Source organism: Leptopilina boulardi, unplaced genomic scaffold (assembly GCF_019393585.1).
Source record: "Leptopilina boulardi isolate dan_hultmark-lab unplaced genomic scaffold, ZJU_Lbou_2.1 LbouV2_121, whole genome shotgun sequence".
Lineage (NCBI taxonomy): Eukaryota > Metazoa > Arthropoda > Insecta > Hymenoptera > Figitidae > Leptopilina > Leptopilina boulardi.
Genome location: NW_026137665.1, coordinates 4,935,862 through 4,961,964, shown reverse-complemented (window position 1 = coordinate 4,961,964; position 26,103 = coordinate 4,935,862). Strand labels below are relative to the sequence as shown.

Genomic DNA, 26,103 nt, shown 5'->3' with positions numbered 1-26,103 from the left:
ATTATATCAAATAAAAATTCGAACAAATTAATTTACGAGCTTATTCATACGTCTCTTTTATATATATATATAAATAATAATAATAAAAATAAAAATTGTATATTACCTAAAAGACGATCCTCGACTGAGGACTCGCGTCTTTTGGCGTACAACGCGTTTAACAACAGAACAGCGGAAGAATCCATGATTTTCTACACATTTTTTCCAAAAATTTTTGCATTCATTTCGACCTTCGAAGAAAAATTCAACTGTATCCTTGTAATAGCCCTAAAAAATTGTTATTATTATTATTGGAATTCGATAAAAAAAAATTGTCAAGTAATAATAGAGAATTATAAAAAAAAAATTTTTAACTTACATAGCCTTCGGGATGAAGTTTAATGAGAAATCGTTTCCGTTTGAAACTAATTTTTCTAATTTTTGCCCAACTAAATGTATTTATTTTAGTGTAGTTTTGAAAAACAACAATACCCATGTGCGCGACTGCCAAATTGAGCGGTACACCTTCATGATCCTATTATATATTAAAAATTAAAATTCATTTTCATATTTTTATAAATAAAATAACAAAAAAAAAAATTTTTTTTTGAAATGAAATGATAAAAAGAATTAAAAAAAAAATTAAATAATCATTGTTGAATGTTTAGCGGTTTTGTGGGGTCCTTGTAATAAGAAATTTGAAACTAGATGTTTGTTTTTTCTTTAAATGTTTCGACCCATGTTTGGATCTTCGTCAGTTATTTTTTTTTTTTTTTTTGTAAAGTACAATAATAAATTTTTAAAAGACATAATTTTACATTTAATTTAACAATTTTATATTGCGTGTTTTTTTAAATAATTAATAATATTATTATTAGCTTTGTGGCCTTTGATTCAAGTAAATGAAAATATATTTTAAAAACGTGATCAGTTTATTACATCAAGCTCGAATTTATTTTCACTGTCAACACAGCTCATCAGACGTTGCTAAAGTTCACAACGTTTATGATCAAAAATTTCTAAAGAAACAAAATTTTTTTTTTTCAATAAAAAATTTTTATGAAATTTCGTCTCAAAGAATTATTTTTTTAACATTTTTATATTTTTCTTTTAGCTTGGAAAAAAATCGCAATTTTTATCCAATTTTTATAAACAATAACTTATTTTACTCCTTGAAATATTCTCTACAATTGTACTTTTCTTTAATTTTATTAAAAATATTTTCTTCTTTTCTTTGAAAAGGGATGTGTTATATTTTATAAAGTACGTTTCAGTAGGATTGTAATATTTTAAGTTTTTAGTATTTAGAAAAATTTTAATTTATATTTTTTCAAAATAACTAATAAAATATGTATTAAATTAATAATTTAATATTAATTATTTTCTACATCATGATCACTTTCAAATGAATAATTCATTAAAGTGAATTACATATTAATATTATTATACAAATTGCATAATAAATACAATAATATTAATAATAGTTTTCCTATACAATTTATTATAACTTCTTGTCTATTTTTTGATATTTTTTAGAGCAAAATTTAGAGAAAATTTTTTCGGCACTTATTGAAATCGAGCTTTCCGCAAGAACTAACATGCTTAATTTATTTTCAAAATCGTTTTTCAATTCAATAGAAACCATATCTTTGAATAAATAATTGTAATTGAGTGTACCTTCGAGTAAGGCTTCTATAATATTAAATTAATTTCGAATTAATAAATAAAGTGTATCGTCATTCTCTTAATATAATATTTGATTAAATAATAATCAATAATAAAATCATTTTTATTGTCACTTTTTGTTCAAAACGTTCAATTTGTACTTTTACGGTTTAAATTTCAATGAAATTTAAAATATATTTCTAAATAAATGATTTTTTGATATCAATTTATAATAATTTTATCTTTGTTTCCTAAACTAAAATTTATATGATTGTTTTCTACTTCATGTGTGAATTGTATTTTATTAAATTTTCTATTAAAAGTGTTAAAGAAAATATTTTGTTTCATCTTTCGATTAGAAAATAAAAATATCTTTGACAATATTAACATAAACATTCAACAATAATTAATTATATCACCTGAATCACGAAATAAATTCTCATTATGTAAATATAAAAAATTACAAAAAAAAAATAATTATATTTTACTCACTTTGGCAGGATGCATTTTCATTCCATAAAGTTCACAACGTCGAGCGGTTTCTAAAAGATTGAGATCTGCTTCCGCAGGAGATTGTCCTCTAAATAATGAACAATTACATATATTTAAATTGCAAAAAAAAAAAAAATGATATAATTATCATCAATAAGAAATGTAATTAAAAATATCATTTTAAAAACTTACGCATGTTTCTTGTGATTTTCCATTATACGTCGTTCTAATTCCTGATCTTGATGAGGCACGAATTTATAAGTAGACAAATACGTGTGATCAGGATAATCTTCTATAACATAATCACCACATTCAGCTGTAAAAATAAATTACCATTTTTTTTAATCTCTATAAAAATAAATTAAATATAAACTGAAATTTAAATTTATCAATTTAAGGTTTTAAATTAGGAAACAAATTAATAAAATCTCGGGGGAAGGGAGGGAGAGAGAGAGAGAGCCCTATTTACCGCTAAGTGAAACAGAAAAGGCAATAAATCTACAATGTGACTAATGACAATGAGACAATTGTGATGATTGATGTCAGCAAAAGAACGGTTTGCCACTTTATAAAATAATGACATGAGGACTTACAATTTGAATTCATATAAAATTTAGAGTGTGCTCTCTACTCCTCAATTTAAAATTAGGACTAGAGGTCATCATATATATATATAAAATAAAATCGATTTCTCCTGATGAAATATTGAGTTAATACCTTGAACAATGTAGCTAGCCATTAATGCTGCAGTGTTATCATTACATTGCAGTAAACCCTGAGCTAAGTCACGTTTGATTTGTAAACAAAACAAATATCTAGTGAATTCTTCTTCGAGCTGTGCGGGATCAGGCGTGTAAAACTTGACGCAAAATCTCAGGAGCGGATCGACAAGCGATAGTCCTACTTGTCGGCAAACTGGTTTTTCTAGGTCCAACCAATACTGAAGAAAGCAAATAAAAAAAAAAATTATTAAAATATATTTATGATAAGCTTTATAATTTTTATGTTAATAAATTACTGCAACTTACCCTCGTTCCGTTAATCTCCTGATATTCAAGGCCAAAGTAATCCGCTTCCAGGAGATGTAACTGTTTGCAGACTTGGTCAAAGAGAACTCTGCCCAATGCTTTTGCCTGTAAAATTAAAATTTTAATTATTAAAAGAAAGTCTGTATCTTTAATTTTGTGTAAATTTTGCAAAAATTAACATGAAATATTATGAAACAATTTAATTAAATATCTTCGAAAATTAAATTATTTTCAAAATTGTAATTCTTTGTTAAAGAAAACTTAATAATTTCAAAATTTTGAATATATGTAAATGTTTTCTAAAGTAAAGTTCAAAACGTTTATGATCAACTATTGAAAAAAAATTGTTTCCATAAAAAATAATAACTAATTTTTTGCCTACAATTTTATTTTCAAAAAAATTTGATTTTTTTTCCCAAAAAATTGTTGATCAACAAAAATTGCAAAAAAATTTGTATATATATGAAAAATAACAATAATTTGCATAAAAAATAATTTCTCTTCTAAATTGATGATCATAAACGTTGTGAACTTCTCTAATGTTGAATTTAATAAATTTCAGGGCTGATAAAAATCATGATTTTTTTTTACGAAATCAGATTTCTCTTTATTTACGTAACATTTTAAAAAAAATGTTAATATCTAAATAATTTGTCTTTTTTAATAAATTCTTCAACGATAAATTTAATACAAGCATAATTATAAGTACCAAGCAATAAAATATTGCAATATTATATTTATATATTTTTATTTTATTTTTTTTTTAGCAATATAAATATATTATTATTATTAGCAAAGAAAAAATATTTTTAAATTAAAAACTAAAAAACTGTTCTATAATAGGTAGACGTTTTTTAGAATTTTTGATATTTAAAAAGTCAATAATTTCATTATATTATACCGTAGAAGGTTTAAATAACTTGAACTTTTTTTAAAAATATATCGGAGCTTATATAAAAATATTAAACTAAAATTAACCAAAAAGGAATGTTCTTTAAAATTTTTTGATTTTAGAAACGCTATAATAACTTTGTAATAATTTATAGTAAAATTTCACAAATAAATTAATCGACAAGTTTTTTTTAAATATTTTATTAACTTGTTTTATAATTGTTTTGGCCTTACTGTAAAGATTTTTAAACAAATATTTGAAAAATTCACGTTTTAAAAATTTTTTTATTCTTAAAAAGGTAAATAACTTTTCGGATAAAATATATATCATTAGAATATTGGACAATAGGTTATAGATTGATTTTTGAATCTTATAATATAAAAAATTGAATGTAAAAAATATATTAAAAATAATTGTTTCAAAATTTTTTTTTTAATTTTAATGTAAATGACTATTTAATTTGAATCATGATTTAAATATACTAAATGAATTTTTGATTTCAATTAAGTTGATTTAAATCATTGCAGTCCAGATAGAATTTTTCAAAAATTCAATTATTAAAAAAAATTTATATTTATAAAAATTCTCTAAAACTAAATTATTGTTAAAAAGAATTTGTAAACAATTTCCAGAAATTTAAAACAAAAATCCCAATTTCGAATCTCCTGAAACTTAAATATAAAATTTTCACTTTAGTTGTTCAAAAATTCAATTATTTATAAATTTTTATTTAAATTTTTTTGCCAAAACAATCATTTTTAATAATATTTTAAACAATTTTTCGAAAAAGAAATTATTTTTAAAAATGTTAATTAAAAATTTGTAAAAAATATAAATTAAATTTACAAAATTTTATAATTTAAAATTATTTTAAATTCAATTATTGACAAAAATTTTAACTAAATTTTTAAAAATTCAATTTTTTAAAAAATATTTTGTAAGTATGTACATATTTTTGTTTTAATGTTTGTAAAATATATATTAGAAATTTATTTAAATTAAATATTAAAATCGAATTAAATCTAAGATTCTTTGCAAAAATTGAAGAAAAACACAAAGTATGGAATAATAATAATATTAATAATAATAATAATTTTCTAAAACTGTATTAAATATTCTTTCAACATTTTATTTATTATTATTTCAATCAAATAATTTTTCTCAATATGATATTAAACTTTTTTGACAATTCTTTTTCTCATTTTTGCCAAAGTTGTATAATTGTGTTTCCAAATTTCGGAATAAGTTTCTTTAAAATTCCAAATTCGAAAATTCAATTCACGAAGCTGAAGTACACAACGTTTACCAACGAAATTTTTTTTAAAGTTGTATATTCATTCAAAAATTGTTGATACAAATACAAAAAATTTATGATGAGAAAAAAGATGTGCCAGGAAATTACGTACAAGATAGTAAATTGAAAAAAATTTATTTTTAAAAATTAATTTTTAAGGTACCAGGGGCCAACGAATACCTATAAAATATTAATTATAAAAACACAGGCCTCGAATCAACTTAAAGACACAAAAAAGTCGTTTTAGTCGATTTATATTCCAAAAAAAAATGGATTTGTTTTTTATTTTAACAAAAATATTTTACAGATTTTTAAATAAATTTTTTTTTTTTAATAATAATCCTTTTCGAAGGGTTAAAGTTGAAAATTTTAGAAATAATTAAATTTCAAAAGATATTGTTAATTTTCAAACAATTATTAAATTTTACAGAACTAAAAATAATTTATCAAATAATTTTTGGAAAACATTTTTTAAATTTAATTGAATTTTCAAAAATTTTAAATTGAAATTTTTGAAATTAATTGAAACTTTAAGTGTTTTGTAATTAAAATTTTAGAAGATTTCACTAAAAATTTATTAGAAAATGCGGACAAAATACAATAATTTAAAAATCATTTTTGATTGATTAATGGTTTCAGATAGTTGAATTTTCAAAAAATATTATTAAAATAGTTAAAAATAATTGAATTTCCTTAGACCCGTGTGGAAAATTGGCAATGGCCCCGTGAGGGGCACTCGTGGATTGCCCTCGTGCCGCATGGAAACCATAGGGGCAATCCACGTGGAGCCCTCAAAGGCGTGACATGCTTTCCCTCATGGTTACCCTCATGGAAAATTTATTATATTTTATTTATAAATTTTATAAATTTATATTATAAAAGTTAATTAATAATAAATAAGCTTAAGTTATGAATAAATAACATATTTATTTAATAATTATTCAATTTTAAATTAAATTCTTACTCAAATTGAATTTATTAATTAACGTTCTAATTAATTAACTGTCGGATATAATTAACAGTAATAATAAATTAATTAATTAAAAAATTAAAAAATATGTAATTTATGCATACTATTAACGGATATTTTCATTTTTCAATTAATTCATACATAGAATTAATGATTAAACGCAAACCTGAGAAATAAATAAATCTAACGCATGGGGGGAATCGAACCTACGACCTACGGACTATGAGTCTAACGCTTTACCAACTACGCTACGCACGCTACTTCAAAACGAATGCTAACTTTTTGATGCTATTTAAACTTAAAAAATACCTAACAAAGAAAAGTGCTTAACATCATTTAGTTAAAGTTAAGATATTAAATTATATTTTCCAATCAAATGCAATTTATAAAATATAATTAATTATATGCTTTATGATTATTATCATGAATCATCTCAGGTGAATTTTCAAAAAAGTGTAAATATATTTTTATTAAAAACGCGTTTTTCGTTGTTTTGAATCATTGGAAACATTCATTTTTTGTTGACGAAAAAATATTTGAATTTTGGACTTAGAAAATTTTGCTAATCGACCATGAGGGCGATCCTTGCGGGCCCCTACGATGGCCCTCATCTATTTTGCCATAAGTGTGAGTGTTATTTTCAAAAAAGTGTAAATATATTTTTATTAAAAACGCGTTTTTTGTTGTTCTGAATCATTATAAACATTAATTTTTTGGTGATAAAAAAATATTTGATTTTTGGACTTAGAAAATTTTGCTAATCGATCATGAGGGCGATCCATGCGGGCCCCTACGGTGGCCCTCATCTATTTTGCCATAAGTGTGAGTGTTATTTTCAAAAAAGTGTAAATATATTTTTATTAAAACCGCGTTTTTCGTTGTTCCGAATCATTGGAAACATTCATTTTGTGTTGATGAAAAAATATTTGAATTTTGAACTTAGAAAAATTTTTGAGCAGGGCACCGTGAGGGCAAATAGCAAGGGCCCTGCTGGAGCCTTGGTGTATTTCCATAACTTTGTACATAGATTTTTAAAAAATGTCACCCAATGTTTATTTCAAGTGCTTTAAAATGTTATTTAATGCATTCTGAAGTAAACATTTATTATACAAAAAAAAATTTTTTTTTTAACTTAGACAAATTTTTGAGCAGGGCACCGTGAGGGTAAAGACCGGGCACCCTGCTGGTGCCCTTGTGGATTTCCAAAACTTGGTACTTAGATTTTTTTTAAATGTCACCTAATGTTTATTTCAACTGCTTTAAAATGTTATTTAATGCATTCTGAACTAAACATTTTTTGGTAAAAAAAAATTTTTGTTTTTGGACTTAGACAAATTTTTGAGCAGGGCACCGTGAGGGCAAATAGCGGGGGCCCTGCTGGTGCCAGCATGGATTTGCCCTCATGGATTTTCCACTTGGGACCCTGCCGGGGGCCCCTATCACGCATGGGACGAACGGGGCGTTTTCCACACGGGGAGTTATAATTTAAATTATTAAATTTCAAAAAAAAAATTTCGATGGAAAATTTTAGAAACAATTAAATTTTAGATGCTTTTAAATTCAAATTATTGAAAATTCAATTAATTTTGATTTCAAATTTTTGAGAATAATGAAATTTTATTTAATTTTAAATTTGGAAAATAATTGAATTTCAGTTCATTTTGAATTGAAAATTTTGGGAAATAATTGAATTTTAATTGAAATTTTTGATAAAAATTTAATTTAAGTTCATTTTTGATTGAAAATTTGGATAATTAATTTTGAATAGAAATTTTAGAAAATAATTGAATTTTATTTCATTTTAAATTGAAAACTTGGTAAATAATTAAATTTTAAATTGAAAATTTTTGATAATTATTGGATTTTTAATTGATTTTGAATTAAAATTTCGGGTAATAATTGAATTTTAGTTTATTTTGAATTGAAATTTTTAAAAAATAATTCAATTTTATTGTGATATTTTTTTTTTAAATTATAAACAATTGTTAAATTTCATAAAAATTTTAATTGAAAAATAATTTTGATATAATTGAATTTGTGATGTATTTCATTAAAATTATTAAAAATAATTAATTTAGTGAAGAATCATTTTAGTTCGAAATTTGTTAAATAATTGAATTGAAGAAGATCTGAAGAAGATCTACATTTTATACTAAAAAAATGTATTTTATTTACATTTTTTTCAAATGTAAAAAAAAATGTCGCATTTTATTGAAATAAGTCGATAAAAGTCGTATTTTTGAAAAAAGTCGGAAAAAGTCGTATAATCCGAGGCCTGTAAACATATAATTTTCATTATTATCATTTAATATGTAATAATATTCTAATAAATTAAATTATTATTGATAATATTAATCTTTAATTTCTTTATAACAAACAAGTAAATATTCAATTTGGCGCGCTTGCGCGCGTTTAATTTTGCTAGTTTAATAATAATTTTCTTTTTTTTCTTTGTGAAGGGTCTGTAGCCTGTAAACTAAACTAAAATAAACAATAGAAAAATAATTATTAGCAATAAAAGGTACAAAAATAAAAATAAATAAAGTACAAAAATAAATTAACAAATTCATAAAAAAATATTTAATAAATAATTATTTTTCCTCATTATGCAGTTATAATTAAAAAAAAAAAATTATTTTTATTCACTATTAAAAATTCAGAAATATATATAGGTACAAAATTCTCTCTATAGAAAATGAACCAAAACGAAAGAGAAAACCGGAAATATAAAACTATATAATCTTGAAAAAAAACTATGTGCATTAGGAAAAAGTATATAAGTTTTTATATACTATGCATGTGAAGCTGCAAGAAGAAATCAATAAAAGAGCTTGCATCTCTCTACGTCTACATTATATGGTGGAAGCATAACCAATAACTTATACGCCCTAATAGTTCACATTGTGTAAAGATTATATAAAGTTTCAAGAGTGATATGTATTTTATATATATAAAGGGTGAGACAGACAAGGTGAATTGGTTAAACGATAATTTAGTATTTTAAGCGATTTCATGCCCAAGATTATCAAGGCCAAAGTTGTCTGCATTTCAAATTGACAATTATTAAAATTAAAATCATTTTTTTTTTCATATCCTCTCAACATGATTGTTTCAATTTCATGTCTCATTTTGTTCTTTTTTTTCAATAAAATTATAATTCTACTTTTGTAGAATAATTTTAAATTAAAAGATTTTTAAAAAAAAAATTGAATTTTAGAAAATAAATTTCTACAATATTTAATAAAATTAAAAAATAATATTGTTATATTTTTTTTTTTTCAATTATGTTTTGTAATGGAACTGAAAAAAAATTGAAACAACGATAATATGAGTATATCCGTTAACGTTGATTAATTAAAAAATTGAAGATATCGAATATATTGAAGAAGAATTTTACGAAGATCATTAGAAGTAGTTTCACGGCCCACGCCCCTTGACCTCGATAGTCAATGGTTACGCTAAAATGCACACACAGCAAATCTGAGATCAATCAATTCTAATGTGCATGAATTAAAAGTCAAGTGAGCATCGCAGGTAACACGTAAATTGTCTCTAATGGTTAAATATTCTCAACAACTTTTAAAAATAGAATTTCAATTTTTTAGGTCGAAAAAAAATTATTATTCTTTAATTCAATTATCATTTTATTCTTGTCTGTATTATATTAGTCTATTATTTTTAAATAAATAAAAATATGAATATAAAAATATTTCCATAATATGAAAGTAGAGATTTAACAATATTTCTATATAAACAAAAATTTGAAAATTACATATAGATAAAAATTACCAAAGACTTTGTGTAAAAAAATAAAAAATTATCATTTTTAAAAAAAATAAATTTTTTTTTCTCCAAAAAAATTAAGAAATTTTTTTTTTTTACTTAAAATCATAGTTAAAGATCTAAAATTGTCTGTAACAGAAAAAATATTCAGAAAGTGAGTCCTATAAATGAAAAAATATTAATTTTACATTTACTTTTTCATTTTTAATTTATTAAAAAAAATTATTTTTTTTAATATTGCTAAGTATTGACATTATTGAAAATATCACAAAGATTATTTATTAATATATTTATATAATTTTTTTTCTTGATTCAAGTTCCAGATTCAATTTAATAAAAGATGAAAAGAAGTAAATATAATGAGAAATTGGAATTATACCAAAAAGATCAGAGATATCATAAATAAATCTGCACTCCATTTGTATGAAAAATTGAATATTTGTACAAATATAGTAATACAATGAATAATTGAAAGAGATATAAAGATTTTGTTTTCAGGTAAATATCATCTTATGCAATAATTATGATGTCAATGATTATATTCATAAGTGTGATTTTCAGTTATAAAATATACAGAAAAAAAATAAAATAAAATGAAAAATTGCAACAAAAAAAAAGTAAAACACATATTATTGCAATAATATAAACATTAATTTATAATTTTTTTTTTTGCAAATAATTTTTAAAAATTTTCACTTTTTTAAGAAAAATTAATTTTCAAATTAGAAATTTAGATTCCATTCACCGGAATGTTTAGAACATGAAAATTATATTATTATATACATACATATAATAACAGTAGCATTTTAAAAAAGAATTAAGCTTCTTATGACTCACAAGGCGTGTATAATCTAATATAATGAAGTGAATAAGTTGTTTAAAAACATTCAAGAATAATGTTGAAACAAGACTTATAAACAATTTTTCTCCAAGACGTTTAGCATAATGTAAATCGAAGATTATTTATCTTCAGGATATTAAAATTTCAAAAAAGAAAAATGATAATGCAGAATTAATCAATTTTAATTCTATTAATGAATATGAAGTATATTATTCAAAAATTCATTAAAAATCACTTTTGTTTCAAAAAAAAAAAAAAAAAAAAAAAATGATTTAAAGCTTTAAGGAGGTTCAATATAAAACTTTGACAATTTTTTTTTATCTGTGTGTATACTCTACGAAAAAGGTTTCCATGATTTTATCGAATTTTTTTTTATCAAGCCGTTTACGAAATAGAAATTTTTATATATTAAAAGATATTTTTTTGAATGCTCATAACTTTCTAAAAAATGCATCAATTTAAAGAGTTTTTTTTGTTTTTTAAATTTTTCGAAAAGATACAAAAAATAATGGAAAAATAATTATTTACTAAATTTTTCCAAATTAAAAATTAAAATCATATTATTAAAATTATTTATTGTATCCTTGGATTATTTATGAAATAATTTTCCAAAAAAACTACTTCATTTTACAAAAAATTAAAGCCTGGTCCAATTGTGAGAAAATTATTTTTTCAATTTTTCGAAAATAAAAATTTTTTTCAAAAATAAATCAAAATTTTTTTTTGATACTACGTGTATATTTATGTATTTTGAAGCGTTAATTGCAAGAAAATTTTTTTGTTTTTGATATAAAAATCAATTTTGGAAAAAATTTATTTCGGATAAAAATCAGTGGTTAGAATTTTCATTTTTAGAATCAAAATTTGACGGAATTTGTTTTTAAACGAATTTTTTTAAAAATAAATTCTTAAAGATAGGTATCTAATTTTTGTATGACAAAATTTTTATTTTACAGAATTTCTCTCTTCCCAACTTTTTATTTAAAAAATTCTTATTTAACCGAATATTAATTAAGCAGAATTCTCATATTCAAGAGAATTTTAAGTGATTCAAATTTTTAAATACCAGAATTTTCATTTGTTCAAATTTTTATTTGCACGAATTGTTATAGTTATATGTGCCTGAAAATTTGAATGTTCAAGTAAACGAATTACTTTTTTGGTGGTCTATAAATTTTTTTAAAAATTACCACGCCAATAAAAAAAAATTTACATGAAATATTTAATAAATTATTAATATATTTTTTAATACAAAAAGCAATATTTTGTAATAAAATTTTAAGTTAAAATATGTAGTAAATAAATTTTTCTTTCATTTGAACGTTCTCACCTTCAGACACATTTGTTATTTGATAGAAGTCTTAAAATGACGAATTTTCATTTGTCCGAAATTAAAAATAGCTGACAAACAATCGACAGAAATTATTTCGTCGATTAATCAATTATTAATTAATTAATTTAAAATTAAACAATCACAATTTTTTTGATAATTTCTGATTGGTCAATTTAAAAAAAAAGAAACGGGGCTAAAATTTTTCTGTTGATTGTTTTTCGGTCATTTCCAATTTCGGACAAATTGAAATTCGGCTTTTTAAGAATTCTATCAAATAAGAACAAATGTGCCTGAAATTGTGAACGTTCAAGTAAACGAAAAATTTATTTACTACCTTTTTAATTTAACATTTTACCATAAAATAAAATTGCTTTCTGTATTTAAAAGATTTTAAAAATTCGTTCAAATTAAAATTCATAGAAATCAAGATTTGGTGAATTGAAAATTTTGTCATTTAAAAATAAAAATCACTTAAAATTTTTGTTAAATGAGAATTCTGCTAAATTAATATGCGATTAAATTAGAATTTTTTAAATAAAAAGTTTATTATTATTATTATTATTTGGTAGAAATTCGGTAAAATAAAAATTAAAAAAAATTCTGTCAAATACTAATTCGAAAAATAAAAATGCGTCTAAAAAATATAAAATCCTTTAAAATGAAAATTTTAACCAATAATTTTTATGGAAAAATTATGCGCTCTAAGGGTGGAGAGATAATTTTTATGTCTATAAATTCACGGTCATTTTTCTCTATTTTTCGGTCAAAATTTTGTAAATAATTTAACTCTTTCACACAAAAAATGATCATTTTTCCGAAAAAAAAAAAATTCATAACTTTTTTATTTTTTATTATTAAATTTTTCTGAGAAATGAATGCAGCAAGATGTAATAAACGATATAAATTTTTAGAATATCTGACAAATTCTCGGTTTAACTATGAATTTCCCTTTTTTTCACCGGGCATTTTTTAAATTCCCGCTGTCATTTCCCGGTTTCACGGTCATATCGCTCTCTTCAGCATGCCCTTAAAGTAAAATTTTATTTTTTTTATCAATTCACAATCAATTTTGTCTTGTTTTTTAAATCAAAAAAGAAATTACAATCATTGCATAAAAAAATATTTTAAAAATTATTTATTAAATCTATATAATATTCAATTTGAGATCCAATATTTTAGTAATGAAAAAAAAAATGATTATTTTTTATAATCAAAGATTTGAATCTTCAAGAGTTAAGTTCAAGTGAGTTCAGCGAAGGTAAACGGTCGCTTATAAGAGCATTAAAGTTTATTAGGTTTCTGGGTAGCGAAATAAATTGATACAAATTGGTTTAATCTTTAAGAAGCGACCTTTGATAGAGTAGAGAGAGAGCGGAAGAGAGGGAGAGAGAGAGAGAGAGACAAAAGTGGGTCTAGTCTCATTCGTTAAAGTAAAATCAATAAATTACCTGCACTTGAAACATCGTGATGGTGTCGTCAAGCATCTGTATTCGGACCGCAAGCATCTTTCCAGCTTTTCTAGGGGTTGTGGGCGGCGTTCGACTTCCGCCATCGACACCGGCTGGTGTCGAATGACTGTGAGGCATTTTCATACCGATGCTTTCTATATCATTCATTTTTATACATTTGCTGGATTTCTTTTCCTCTTCATTCGATGATTTTGTACATTTACGCCCTGGGCGTAAAATTATTTTTCACAGTAGCCATCTATATATACAACAGAAAAAAAAATCCAATTTTTACACAATACAAAAATTTCATATCCCTCGAATATTCAAATCTGTAAATGAAAGAGCAAACAATTTTTACACTTCAATTAATTTGAATCAATCAAATAAAATGAATTTTGTATATATACAATATATATGGGTGATTCTCCGCGTAGTGCACGATTTGGTGTCTGAAACTTTAAAAATATTTTTTTATCGAAATGATAAATATCAATACATATTTTTGAAGATAAAGTGTCAAGAAATAAATATCCATGGTGGACGGGAAAAATTCTTTATAATTTTTTAATTTTTTTAAACAAATTTAAAAAAAAATTCTTTGCTATTTGAATTCTATAAAATAGTTGAAATTTGATTTAAAATGTTTATGGAAATTTTTGGGGTAATTCACAAAAATATATATATAACGCGAACGACAATTAAAAATTTTTATTTCGGTAATTTACGGAAATTTTCGAGGTAATTTATGGAAATTTATACGGTAATTTATAGAAATTTTGTCTAAAATTCATAAAAATATGTAAAACATAAATAACAATTAAAAATTTTAATTTTAGTAATTTACGGAAATTTTTGAGGTAATTTATGGAAATTTATGCGGTAATTTATAGAAATTTTGTCTAAAATTCATAAAAATATGTAAAGCATAAATAACAATTAAAAATTTTAATTTTGGTAATTTACGGAAATTTTCGAGGTAATTTATGGAAATTTATGCGGTAATTTATGAAAATTTATAGAAATTTTGGCTATAATTCATAAAAATATGTAAAGCATAAATCGCAATTAAAAATTTTAATTTCGGTAATTTATGAAAATTTATGGAAATTTATACGGTAATTTAGAGAAATTTTGGCTGTAATTCATAAAAATATGTAAAGCATAAATCGCAATTAAAAATTTTAATTTCGGTAATTTATGAAAATTTTCGCAGTAATTTACAAAAAAATATATAACGCGAACGATAATTAAAAATTTTTATTTCGGTAATTTACGGAAATTTTCGAGGTAATTTATGGAAATTTATAGAAATTTTGTCTAAAATTCATAAAAATATTTAAAGCATAAATTACAATGAAAAATTATAATTTTGGTAATTTACGGAAATTTCCGCGGTAATTTATGGAAATTTATACGGTAATTTATAGAAATTTATTTGGTTAGTTATAGTAAAGTTACCGGAGCTATGATAGTTTATAATAAATATTTTTAATTTCGTTTGTTTCATTGTGTATTAAACTTGCACTAGTGACGGTGGAAATTCTGTGGCGGGTGGAGACGCTGGGGTCGGTAGAACTGGCGTTAATAATTTTTTTTTTTTTTTTTTTGAGAAAATTATCATTTATTTTTAATCGTTTTCATATGTTTCACATATATATAGACTAAAATAATATAACTATGCACTTTATTTAACCTTTATTATTTAATTATATTCTATTTTTTTAAAAAATATTGTAGGGTCGGTGGATGCCGGTGGAGACGATTTTGTGATGCCCTGTACAAATTTGAATCTTGAAATGTGTAAAAAAAGGATAAATCAATTAGAAAATTGATTACTTCCTTCATGGATCAACTTAAGGAATATAACTTTTGTTGTTACTGAAGTAGAACTATATTAACATTTGACTTTTATTTAAATAATTCAATGTTAAATAATAAAACGCAGAATAACACACAAACGTGCAGTCAAGTATAAATAGCAAAAAAAAGAAAATAATTATTTTCTTGATCAAACGTTTTTTTTATTCAATTCCACTAAAATATACAATACTAAAATAGCAACAGAAATTGTATTTATTAGTGCACATTGCTAAAAATATTAAGTTTTTTGTTTAAACATCCTGTGGGGACAGGTGAAATTTTGACGTTTTCAGCCTTAAAAACCACTTTTCACGAAAAATTATAATGTTAAATACAAATGTAAACATTGGTTTTTGTTTGTAGTCACAGAAATTACCTTTTTACATTGGAATCGAAATATATATATGTGACGATTATTACTTCTTTGGCTTAAAATTAAAGTTATTCGGGGGTTACTAATAAAAGTATTAATTTCTTGAAAGTTTGTGCAAATCAAAATTAGAAATAAATTGTCTTGAAAAAATATTTATTTTTTAATTTTTCGTTTTTGAAAACGTTGCTGATTTCAGCCTCATATAGTTTTTTTTTTTTAAACCTATATATCTGTACGTACTGAGAAAAATACCTTACGATACACTTGAGTGCAAACCACTCATCTGTATAAATCGTAATATATTTTTCTATTATTTACTAGATATACTATTAATATTTTATTTCCAGCTTAACAGAAGTTATCTTTCGTTTTATGAAGAAAAAAAAAATGATATCTTACGGAGTCAATTAAAACAAACACGCTTATCAATGTTGTCAGATGTCCAACATCAAGAAGCAATGCGGAAGCATATATTATTACGAAACAAGAACATTTTATTTTACAAAATGCTTTGTTTTTCATATAATTTTTCTTACATTTCAATTTAAAGAGGCAGTGAACTTTTATCGCAAATCAGATATTATGAAGACTTTGAATTACGAAATTACGAAAATAAAGTTAAAGTCTAAAAAAGCCGAATTCTGCGATTCTATAATATATTTTTCTCAAAATAAAGTCTTTTATTTTATTGCCCTCATTAAAGAAGTCTCTCTCTCTCTCTCGATCAAAAACTTTTCATTCAAGTCACAAATATCTGATCTACGAAAATTGTTTCAACTTTTATAAAAGGGTAGGTGGAATGAATTTATTTTTCTAAATTACCATTTAAATATAATTTATGTAAAAATAGTTTTCTTTCATATAATTTTTGAGTTATTAATTCAATTATTTGAATTAAATTACCATACTAATATAAATTATTTATACTTTCTGTCCAAAAATTTTTTTTTATCTTTTTGATAACAACTGCTTTAAAAAAAAGTCACCGTTTTTGAGTTAAAATTTTAGAGAAATGATTTTGTTTGGTACAAGGAATCTCGCTGTTCTACTCATTTACCATAACTTAACGCAAAATTAATAAAAATAAAGCAATAAATAGTAAAATAATGTATTATATCATAGGTCATTCAGCGGCCACTTGCTCGAATTGGCGCTGTTTACTGGAGCACTGACACACTCCAGCAACGTCTGTGTGTGCGCCGCTATCTTTGTTTTCATTTTCGTTTAAAATTGACACTTTTTAAACTTCATTTTTTAATAATTTAACGCAAAATTATGTATTTTTCGGAGAACAGCAAGATTCCTTGTACCCTAATCTATAATCCCTCAAAATTTTAGACAAAAATCTTTTTTCATTTTAGAAAAAGTTGGAATATTGCAAAACACATTTTCCCATACTAGGTCACGTGGGAGGTTCTCACATACACTTAAATAAAAATTAATTTTAAATAATTTTACGAAGCTGAAGTACGCAACGTTTATGATAAACAATTTTTAAAGAAATAATTTTTTTAAATGAAAATAAAATAAAATAAAAATATTTTTTGTAGTTTTCAGTAATCAAAAAATTATATAAAAAGAATATTTTTTATGCAAAATATTATAGAATTTTTCATTTTAAAAAATTATTTCTTTAAAAATAGATTACCATAAACGTTGCGTACTTCAGCTTCGTATAATTTTAGATCTAGTTACATATACATTCTTTGAAAAAAAAATTATGTTGATTCAAAATCTTTTGTTAAATCATCATTTTTTTTAACATTTTGACTTTTATTTTTTTTTTTTATTTCCAAATTATTACAAATCCTGAAAATACGATCGCAAAAAGTTCGAAAAATTGAGCCGCCGGAAAGTAAAAGGGCGCATAAAATTTGTACTGCCATTCGAGTTGGCCGGCCGTACAAATTTTATGCGCCCTTTTACTTTCTGGCGACTCAATTAATATAAACAAATAATCATTATTTTTTAATTTTCTTCCCGATAACAAGGCTGAGAATTAAATAGAATTAAAAGTATTAATAAAAACGAAAAAGAAATAAATGAGATTGAACAAAATTGAAATGAATTTCATAAACAGAATTAAACTTTGATTAGCATATGTCGATAATGTAGAAAAACAGCGGAATTCATATATATTTTACAAATATTTTTGGAATTAAAAATTTACAAAATATATTTGCCTAATGGAATACACGTTACATTTGGAATAAAAATAAATTAAATTTTTCAAAATTCTATCCATTTTGAGGATATTGAAAAAAGAGGGAATTTCCTAAATTAAATATAGAATTAATAAATTCACAATTATATTGTACAAATAATTTTCAATTCTAAAGAAAATTATCCTTAAAATAAAAGTCCAAGAACGTTAAATGAACATTAATATTATTTACAAAGTAATTAACAAATTAAGAAAAACTGAAGATTTGATTTTTTTAAATTAACATAACCTCTTCGATTACCTATAAATTATTTGAAAATTTTTTATAACAGCTTTCAGAAAATTAAAAAAAAAATTTAATTTCAAATTTAAAAATAATTTTTATTTAAATTAAATAAATATAAAAAATAAATTAAAACTAAATTTTTTTTAATCATTTGAATTTGAAATGCATATTTATAATAAATCTAATTTAAATATATATGAAACGTGATTTCCTATCCTTAAATTTTGCACATTTTTATAAACATTTATAACATACTTAAGTTATCAGAAATATAAATCATTTTATTCTGTACAAAGAAATAATTAATAAAATTGTTATAAAATTATTTTATTTTAAAAGAATAATCGAATTTAAAAATTTTTTCAAAAAATTTTATTTGAATCAAATAATTTTTATTTTGAATTAAATAAATTATGAGGCTGAAGTCCGCAACTTTTTCAAAAACGAAAAATTAAAATAGAATTATTTTTTCATGTCAATTTATTTCTAATTATGATTTGCACAAACTTTCAAGAAATTAATACTTTTATAAAAACCAGTTACCCCCGAATAACTTTAATTTTAACCAAAAGTAATAGATATTGTCTAATTATTTTTTCGTTTTCGTTTATAAAAACGTTGCGGACTTCAGCATCATAATAAATTGAGCCGCTGGATTCTAGAAGGGCACGTAAATTTTTTCGGCCGGAAAACAAAGTCCCCTGGACACTCAAAATTAATTTTACGAATTTTAATATTTTTCGAGCATATTCTTATACAAAATTCGATTGCGCATCTTTTTTTCTTAATAAGAAATTTTCCATCTTTTTCCGTTTTCGAAATATATAAGAGAAAAACTGTTTTTTTAAAAAAGAAAATTTTCATTGTTTTTTTGACTTCAACTCGCGACAGCTCAGATAATTTTACGAATTTCTTAATGAAACCAAAACGAAAATACGTGTTATTATATTCTACGCGTGACTAAAAAAGAAAAAAGTTGTTTTGATTAAAAATAAAAAAGTTATTAATTTTTTAATGAGACATTGCAAAATTCATGAACTGCAATTTTCACCCTGTGAGGAATTTTCGTAAATTTTCACCAGCAACAAACTTCCAGTGAGAAATTTGTTCATTAAGATCCAAAGAAGATTTCTGAAAAGTTACAATGTAATTGAACAATTAATAACAAAATGGCGAATGTTTAAACTTTAAAGTTGCGCGAGCGGCTGAACGTTTGGCATGTGTTTGCTATCATAAAATAAGCTCGATTGTATTATAGAATCCAGCGGCTCAATTGTATTTAAACCAATAATTTCTATATTTGAAAACAAATAACATTTAATTGAATCAAATAATAATTATTTAATATAAATAATTATTTATTTGATAATAGTACCTAAATTAACCAATTATTTGAATAAAAATATATTTTTTTAGTACAGAAAATAAATTATATTAGGTAATAATAAAATATTTTGAAAAACCTTACATTTTTTTGGAATTTCCAAAAAAGAGTTACAAGATTCAAAAGATTGTGAAATTTTTTCAACAAAACAATTTCAAAGTCAGTTATTATCTTATTAAAATAAAATAATTTTATAACAATACCATATAATTTATTTGTGCAGGATAATGTTTTTAAAAATGTGCAAAATTTAAGGTTAGGAAATCACGTCGTAAACATCCTATTTTAGATTAAGAATATCATCAAAGGAAATAAAATTTACTCGATAATACGATGGTCAGTGAACTCAAAAATTTATCATGTTTCACGCATATATATTAAAACTAAATTTTTTAAAAATATGTCGCATCTCAACCATTTTCAGTATATTGTCCCTGCTGTAAAATTTGTTTACAAAAAAATTGAAAGTATAAAATTAATGAAAACATTTATTAACGCAAAAAAATAAAATAAACCAAATAATAAAATTGTATTATTATATGAGCCAAAAGTTTTGAACGTTCAAATGAACAAAAAATTTTTTTTTGCAACTTCTTTAAGTACAAATTTTATTACAAAAAATATTGTTTTAAATATCTAAAAAGAAGTTATTAATTTAATAATTGTTTAATTTACTCTTTTATTTTACATTGTCGTTATAATTTTCAATAATTTATAGATTGAAAAAAATATTTTGTTCATTTCACTGAAAAAAAATCCTCTTGTTTCAAAAGGATTCCTCTTATTTCAATGCATATTTTCCTCTAGTATATATGCTGCAAAAGGATGTCCTCTAGGTTTAAGAGGATTGTCCTCTATGTAAAATTATTCCTCTTAATTTAAGAGGATACTCTTATTTTAAGAGGAAATTATCATTTTAAAAAGAATTCTGAAATAATAAAAATGCAATCATCTAATTTTTATGTCATAGATATAATCTATAAAATTAAAAGGAATAAAATTTGTTATTCCATGATTTACATCTATTTGAGTATAAATAAATTGAAATTGATTTTAATTTTTTTTGAATAAATCAACTAAATCTATTTTTAATAATATTTTTATGCGCAAAACATATAATTCATTAAATTTGAAAATTTATTTTAAATAAATTTTTAAATAGCATAACCTCAAAATTATTTAAATTTTCTTAAAAATTACTTTTAAAAATTTCTTTTACCTTCAAAAGTAGGCACGTATTGTGTAAGTTGCAACTCTATTAAGATATTTAAAAGATTATTATCCATTTTGGTTTATTCCCCTTTTTTCACACAGAAATTAAAACTTTTTCACGCATGATATGCGATTTATGACGCGACGTAAATGATATGACGCAATCATCTTTGCGCATGAGCGACTTTTTATATGGGAAATCCTCTTAGAATTTAGAGGAATATTCTTAAACATAAGATTATTCTAAATTCTAAGAGTATTATTTTTATTCTAAAAAGATTATTCTGTATATAAGAGGAATGCTCTAGAATAGTCCTTTTGTTTCGATCCTCTTGAAATTAGAGGAAAATATTCTCATTTAAAGAGTAATACTCTTGTTTTACACCCTAAAAAAAGTAATTTTCAATCTAGAGGATTCCTCTAAAATAAATGCATATTTTCCTCTTAATTTTGGTATCAAAATTATTATTCTTCATTTAAGAGGATTTTCCTCTTAAATTAAATGTCGACATCCAAACCTCGTAAAATTGTTTTTAATGTCAAAGCCATCAATAAAATATTTATAATTTCAATCAAATAATAAAATCTTTGCAGAAAATACATTTTTAAATTAAAATTAAGTAAAATTATAATAGTTCATTTCAATATAATAATAAAAATTGTTTTTTAATATAACATTAACAATGTCATGTTTTTGGTTAATTATCAACATTTTATATTGATAATTAAAATACAAAAAATAAGTTTTCATTAATCAGTTGTAATGATCAACGAGATTTTCAGCGCAAAAATAATTTTAAAACATGATGATATGTTTAAAAGTTAACATTTTTTATAGGACAGAAAAAAATTTCATATATGAAATTATTTAACGTTTTAAAACTTTTTTAAAAAAGTAAATAAAAAGATTTAAAAAATTCGAAAGATTCAAAAATGGGGTTATAGTATTTCTATTTACCTGAGTAGTAAAATTTCACAAGAAATATCCAAATTTTTTTAAATCTAAAAATAGCGTTAAAAATATTCATTTAATTTGAATTTAACTATATTTTCTGTATTTTTAATAAAGCAAATCCATTTTTTTGTCCTTTTTGTTGACATTTTACCAGAAATATTAACCCCTTCACTGTTACTGACCTCTATAGAGGCAAAAATAAGTCGTGCCACCAGTGTGCATGACCGCTATAGCAGCATCTTAAAAATAAAATAGTTTTACTTAATATAATATTAATGTTAATAAAAACATACAATATGGTAATATAAGATTTAAAAAAAAAAAATTTTTTTTTGCACACTGGTGGCACGGAAACACGATTTTTGCTTCACAGCGAAGGGGTTAAAACTGAAAGGTTAAAAAACAACTTCACAACTATCATACCCAGGGAAAGGGATCAAACGATTACATTATTTTTTTCCGTTTCCTTTTTTTAAATCTTCTAAATTTAAAACGGAAAATCTTAATTAAAGAGGAAAATACAAAAGGAATCCTTTTGTCATTCTTCCATTAAAATGAAGAATAAAAATATTCTACATTTCAATTGAATAATCTTGTTTTAAGAGGAAATATTTAGAGGATATTAGAAGAGGAATTTTCCTCTAAGTATAAGATTACTTTTTTTTGGGTGTAGGAATAAAATTCAAGAGGATTCTGTAAGAGGAATTTTCCTCTGAATACAAGAATATTTTTTTTTCGGTGTTGAACGTTCAAAACTTTGGGCTCATATTATTATTATTCGTTATTCAATTAATTTTATTCTTATTAATTGGTTAAATAATAAATTTTAATTTTACACTACGCACAAAATTTAAAATATTTTAACTTAAAAGATTCATGTGTACGATATTATTATTTATAGATAAATCAAAAAGCATTGAAGGTCCACATTGCGATTGAAACATCTGCAATATAATTATGCATTAATTATTTCATTGGATTCTAAATATTGAATTTCATCTTTCAAATGGAAACTATATATATTTTTTTATTACAGAAAAAAAAAATTTTTTTTTTTACTTTTTTTCTTCTACTTCAGAAATAAATGAAAGTAATCAATATCAATTATTTACACGAGAATGGATCTAAGAAAAAAATTAGATAATTTTTTGTAAAGATGGTAAAAAAAAATTTTAAAGCTTATATAGTGCGTTAATGTCACGTTCTTGACACAATTTATTACATACATAAATATAGACTCAGGGAGACAATTTATTAAAATATTATATATATATGATGTATTACACGCCAAAGTGTAAGTCCATCTGCAATTGCATCTCAGATTTTTTTGAGATTTTTTTTACTTTTACTTCTAATTGAAACTAGCTTCCATGAATTTTTTTCAAATTTTTTTAGCAAGCCGTTTTCGAGTTATGGAATTTTGAAAATTGGAGAATTTTCATGACTTTTAATTTGTGAATGCTCATAACTTCCTTAAATATGCATCAATTTTAAAAGTCTTTTTTTCAAAATGTGTGTTTTTAAACGTACTTTTCAACAAAAAAATCAAAAAAAATTTTTAAACAATATTACTATCAAATTTTTGAGTTTTAATTATAAAAAGTCATTTTTCTCATTTGACGTACTGATCGATTTTTTTCAAAATTTTTTCAAAAAAACTACTTCTTTTTACGAAACTTTTAAGCCTAGCCCAATAATGGGCAAACGAGTTTTACAATATTTTCGGAATGTTTCAAAAATTTTTGAATTTAAAATTTTTTAAAAATATTTTTGGTTTTTTTTTTATACTACGCACTTTTATGTATTTTCATGCGTTGATTACGAAAATCATAGTGATAATACCCAAAAATTCGATTTTTTGGTGAAAACCATAAAAAAGTCCCAAAATTTATGGTTTTTTCCGATTATTTGGTAAAACACCGTCCGACACAATTTTTGACCCACAAAAAAATTTAACATTTTCGGAAACTAGGACCCAAAAAAAATACCCGTATCTGGCCGTTTTGCTAGATCAAGTCGTTTGTGGTTTTTAGGGGTGAAAACAACCTCTAAATGAAAAGTGACAAGATATCTTTTAAAAATTATTAATATTTTATAAAACTTGGTATCTGGGGGGTTTTCGGGGTCACTAATTATTAATCTGATATCAGATTTTCAAAATTCAAAATGGCGGATCCAATATGGCGATCAAATTTTTAAAAAAGTTATTAATTTTTTATTTTATATCCGCCATTTTCAATTTTGACAATTTAACATTAGATTCGTCATCAGCGACCCAAAAAACCCCTAGATATCAAGGTTTAAAAAAAATTTAATAACTTTTAAAAATTTTTGACCGCCATATTGAATCCGCCATATTGAATTTTGAAAATCTGACATCAGATTAATAATCAGCGACCCCGAAAACCTCCAGATAGCAAGTTTTAAAAAATATTAATAATTTTTAAAAGATATCTTGTCACTTTTTATTTTGGGGGTTGTTTTCACCCCTAAAAACCACAAATGACTTGATCTAGCAAAACGGTCAGACACGGGTATTTTTTTTGGGTCCTAGTTTCTAAAAATGTTAAATTTTTTTGTGGGTCAAAAAAAAAAAGTTGAATTTTATCGGACGGTGAAATAAGCAAAATTGAAAAAAAAACTTTTAAACAAAAGTTATAGATCTTATTAAAATACATTTTTTACATCTGATGCATTTTTTTTAATTTTGCATATTTTACCCAATAATCGAAAAAAACCATAAATTTTGAGACTTTTTTATGCGGTTTTCACCAAAAAATCGAATTTTTGGGTATTGTAACTATGATTTTAGTAATCAACGCATCAAAATACATAAAAGTGCGTAGTATAAAAAAAAAACAAAAATATTTTTAAAAAATTCAAAATTCAAAAATTTTTGAAAAATTGGATTTTAAAAGGACCTTAATTTGTTTAGAATAACAGCGTTTTTTGATTTTGTGGCCTTTGGTCCAAAAAATAAAATAATTTATTTCATATTAAAGATGTGTTTATTATATTCTCCAATGTCTAATGCATTTTCGCCATATAAATTTTTGAAAAATTCCGAAAATATTGTAAAAATTGTTTGCCCATTATCGGGCTAGGCTTACGAATTGAAAGTTAAGGTAATTCCGCATCCAACGAGCCCTATATGAAGTATTTTGGATAAGTAGATTGTTAATAAGCAATTGCAATGTTAACTAATTGTTTATTAACAATCTACTTATCCAAAATACTTCATACAGGGCTCGTTGGATGCGGAATTATGTTAAGTTTCAATTGCTAAGTTCAGAATTACGGTAACTTTATTCGTTTGTAAAATATTTCATTTGTTATAAACATTAATTAATTAATTAATTAATATCTCAAAAACTTTAAAAGATCCCACTCTGAAAATTACATGTTTTGTAGGAAATTAGTCAAGCTTTCCATTGAGATAGTTAAAAATAATTTTTAAAAAATCCGATTTTGAGATAAACGTAAATTAACATTTTGACCTTGAATTTCAAGGTCAAATGTTATTTAAAAAAAAAAAATTTATTAACAGCGTGTAGCTCGTCAAAAAAGCTTCAAAAATCATTATATATATGTTAACTTTTATGCATTCTACTTATAAATATTGTACATTGAAAAAAATTTTTTTTTTCAAAAGTCAAAAATTAAAAACGTAATTCAAAAACTATTTTATTAAATTCAATAATAATTGATTTTTAGACTTTCACCAACAATAACAACATTTTAGAAAAGTATGGATTAAATTCGAGAACTTTTAATTTTTTGTTCGGACATTTCAGGAATTTTGCCTCATATATGTAAATATTAAATTAAATTTAAATTACTTTTGAAAATTTAAGATTTACTTTCTAAATTTGAATTATGTGAGAATTCGTTCACTAATTCAAATTATAGTAGAAATTTTTACCAATTTTTTTTAGTAAAATATAACTATTTGATTTAGTAATATTTGTTTTCTACTAAAATTTTAGTGAAAAATGACTAAAAATTAATAGAAATTTTAACAAATATTTATAGTAAAATTTAAATATTTGATTTGCTAATATTTTTTTTTTTTTTACTAAAGTTTTAGTGAATAATGACTAAATTATAGTGAACGAATTCTCACTATAATTAAAATGTAGAG

General features: G+C 23.1%; 1 protein-coding gene and 1 long non-coding RNA gene across 3 annotated transcripts in view; one reads left to right on the top strand and one right to left on the bottom strand.

Annotated features, from left to right (window-relative positions):
• The window catches only part of LOC127285551 (uncharacterized), a 182,397-nt gene that overhangs the window by 50,861 nt on the left and 105,433 nt on the right, over positions 1-26,103 (top strand). The window lies entirely within an intron of this gene.
• LOC127285388 (FERM, ARHGEF and pleckstrin domain-containing protein 1-like) overlaps positions 1-26,103 on the bottom strand; it is a 71,724-nt gene that overhangs the window by 43,627 nt on the left and 1,994 nt on the right. For both annotated transcript variants that reach the window (XM_051311371.1, XM_051311381.1), the window contains exons 2-8: positions 13,726-13,984; positions 3,165-3,269; positions 2,854-3,076; positions 2,329-2,452; positions 2,137-2,224; positions 359-514; positions 107-267 (exon numbers count right to left, since the gene is read on the bottom strand). In XM_051311371.1, the coding sequence (XP_051167328.1) occupies positions 107-267; positions 359-514; positions 2,137-2,224; positions 2,329-2,452; positions 2,854-3,076; positions 3,165-3,269; positions 13,726-13,893 (1,025 nt within the window). In that variant the 5' untranslated portion in view covers positions 13,894-13,984. The remainder of the gene's footprint in view (positions 1-106; positions 268-358; positions 515-2,136; positions 2,225-2,328; positions 2,453-2,853; positions 3,077-3,164; positions 3,270-13,725; positions 13,985-26,103) is intronic.